At 51.3% G+C, this 2,500-nt stretch overlaps 1 protein-coding gene across 1 annotated transcript in view; it reads right to left on the reverse strand.

Moving 5' to 3' along the window:
* The window catches only part of LOC126577781 (uncharacterized), a 6,462-nt gene extending 4,145 nt beyond the window's left edge, over nt 1-2,317 (reverse strand). The window contains exon 1 of the mRNA XM_050239714.1: nt 1,348-2,317. Coding sequence (XP_050095671.1) covers nt 1,348-1,494 — 147 coding nt within the window. The 5' untranslated portion in view covers nt 1,495-2,317. The remainder of the gene's footprint in view (nt 1-1,347) is intronic.
* Nucleotides 2,318-2,500: the final 183 nt, after the last annotated feature.

The raw sequence follows: 2,500 nt of genomic DNA on the forward strand, positions 1-2,500 counted from the left end.
CGGAAACATCTTTTTTTTTTGTTCAGCTGCGTCCATTCTGCAGCAAGCAAGCTGCACGACTCTGCTTCTTCCGTTCTATGCCTCGCAGGCATTTGGTGTTCGTTTTTTTGTTGTTGCTTTGCCTCTTTACTTAACGCTACGCACCGTTCGCAATGTTCTGGAACCTTATCCGCGTGATAATAGCTAACACAAGCTCGGCTCTACTTGCCCATCGAAGGCTTTTCCTATAGATTGTGCAGTTTCATGCTGCGAGAACCAATCTAGGACCGCACACTTGGCGTCGTCGTTGCCTAGCATTTCTCATAGCGATCGCGGATGATCGAACGATTTTGCTGATTCGAAATTGGCAGCGAAAGCGACAGGCGGAGAGAGAGAAAGAGAGCATGTTGTTGATAACAGGCAGCACCGTGCCCATTTACCCATTAGAATGATGATGATGCGCCTAAAGGGTAGCGACAGGGAAAGTGATGATTGCCTCAGCAAGAAATCCGATTAATCCACCACATCACCGTACAACGAGCCGGCTGACTGGCCGGCCGGCTAATGCTACGGCATTCAGTGCATCCGAGCCCAGTGGGGGGGAGGAGGGGAGGATTCGTCGAGGCGACGAGTGATGTGCTCCATACGATTATGAGTATTAACCACTCGTCTTCATTTTACTCTTTCTCGTTGAACCCTGCATCATCTGCTGACCAGCAGAACGAAGAGCGAGATGATCTTTTTTGGAATGATAATCTTCGATCTTTTGAAAATCTATGGAATGTATCTTGTACATAGCTGCCAAACCAAAAATCGAAGTGCTATGATGCGATGTCTATGATTTAGTTACAGAAATGATTGAAGACTCACAGCCTTCTCCGAGGGAATGCCATCGATGGCACCGTTGCAAAGCAACTGCAAATAATGAAATACTCTTCCATGGTTCTCTGGTCAAAGCAGCAAGCTGCGGCTGGCAGTTTCCATCGAAAACCGATTACAAATTCAACTTATCCTGGCCCGGTGGCCTCGGATTTGTGCCTCTACCACAGCGCCCCGGTTTCGATTCCGTCATTCAAGATGCCCGCCTATTAACAGAGCCCCAAAATAGTTTGCACAAATAAAGTAATAATATCCTCGCCGCACTACACAACAACAGAACCCCCAACACATCGATAACCGCGTCAGAGCACACACCGTTGCGACGCAATAATCCAACGAATTCCATCCCTAGGCACCCTGCGCTCCCTGGCACAAGGACCATCCCCGAAACCGGTGCATGCGTATGTGAGTGTTCGCTACGGTCCTGCCGTGGGACATCTCTAGCTCGGGGAAAGGGGAGGGGGAATCTAAAAAATCGCTCGCGCTTACCTTTCCCTGGAACAGTGGCTCCAACTGGCACCGGATGCCGGCATCGGGAGTGATGTTTGCCGGTCGATTAGCGTCCGTTTTCAGCTTCTCTAACACCGATTCATCGTTGATGCTTATCGACACGTTCAGGCACCGGCAACTAAACATGGTCACGACGTTCGCCGCTTCTTCACTCGTCGCTCGTGGTGTCGCAAACTGTTACGCCCAGCAGATCGAAGAGGCAGAATGTTCCGGCCGAACAACAACACCCGATCCAAGACACAGTAGTTCCTGCTGCTTCTGGAACGCGAAATGGCCGCTGAAGCCGCACAGTAGTTCCCACCGACGGAGAAGTGCAGATGGCGACCGGGTTGGTGCGAGATTGTTTTGCTTCTCTGCTGTTTGATGACGCTTTCCGTGTGGTGTCTGTATGCGTGTGTCCCGCTTATCGTCCTCACCCTCTCGGATGTTGTTGGGCGATGCAAGATAGGCCCCCGGCACTCGGTACTAGAGGTGAAGAGCTTGGCACACCCGGCAAGACGAGCGGAAGAGGGCTAAGCGGACGGCCAAAGAATGGCGGTGGCGACGGAGGCAGCAGTGATTGCTCTGTGCACAGGAAAGGGAGCAAAGGCGAAGCGAGCGGTTTTTTGGGGCGGGTGGTGGTTGGGACTTGCACTTGCACCGCGTCGGTGTCGCACTTCACTTTAGAAAGAGGAGACGAGGAGATGCGATTCCCTTCCCTTCAACTACGACCTAGGCACGACACTCGCTTCTTTTGCCGCTGATAGCATCGAACGGCCGAACGACGACCGCGAGCCGGAACGGTTAAATGATTGTCCAATTGTCCGGAAAATCGGCACACGAAACGCCGATTCTAGCTCGAAGAGTGGCGGAGCTGTGGGAAAATGTCTGCCGCGACGCGAGAATTGCTGTGGAAAAATTATTTTGCTGGGCCCCTCCGAACTCTGCTTCCTTTGTGTGTTTTGTCTCGGGATGCTGCACCGACTGACAGCTGTCCGAACAATTTCGGTTTCAGGTCGTCCACATCATCCGCGCCGTTCTGGTCAGCATTCTTCATTCGTGGAAACTAATTTAGGGGGTAGAATTTTCAGTGTTGCTTTCTCAAATCAAATCACATACTTTAACCAACACACTGGCAATTTATTTTGAGAAA

The sequence above is a fragment of the Anopheles aquasalis genome, chromosome 3 (genome assembly GCF_943734665.1).
Source record: "Anopheles aquasalis chromosome 3, idAnoAquaMG_Q_19, whole genome shotgun sequence".
NCBI lineage: Eukaryota > Metazoa > Arthropoda > Insecta > Diptera > Culicidae > Anopheles > Anopheles aquasalis.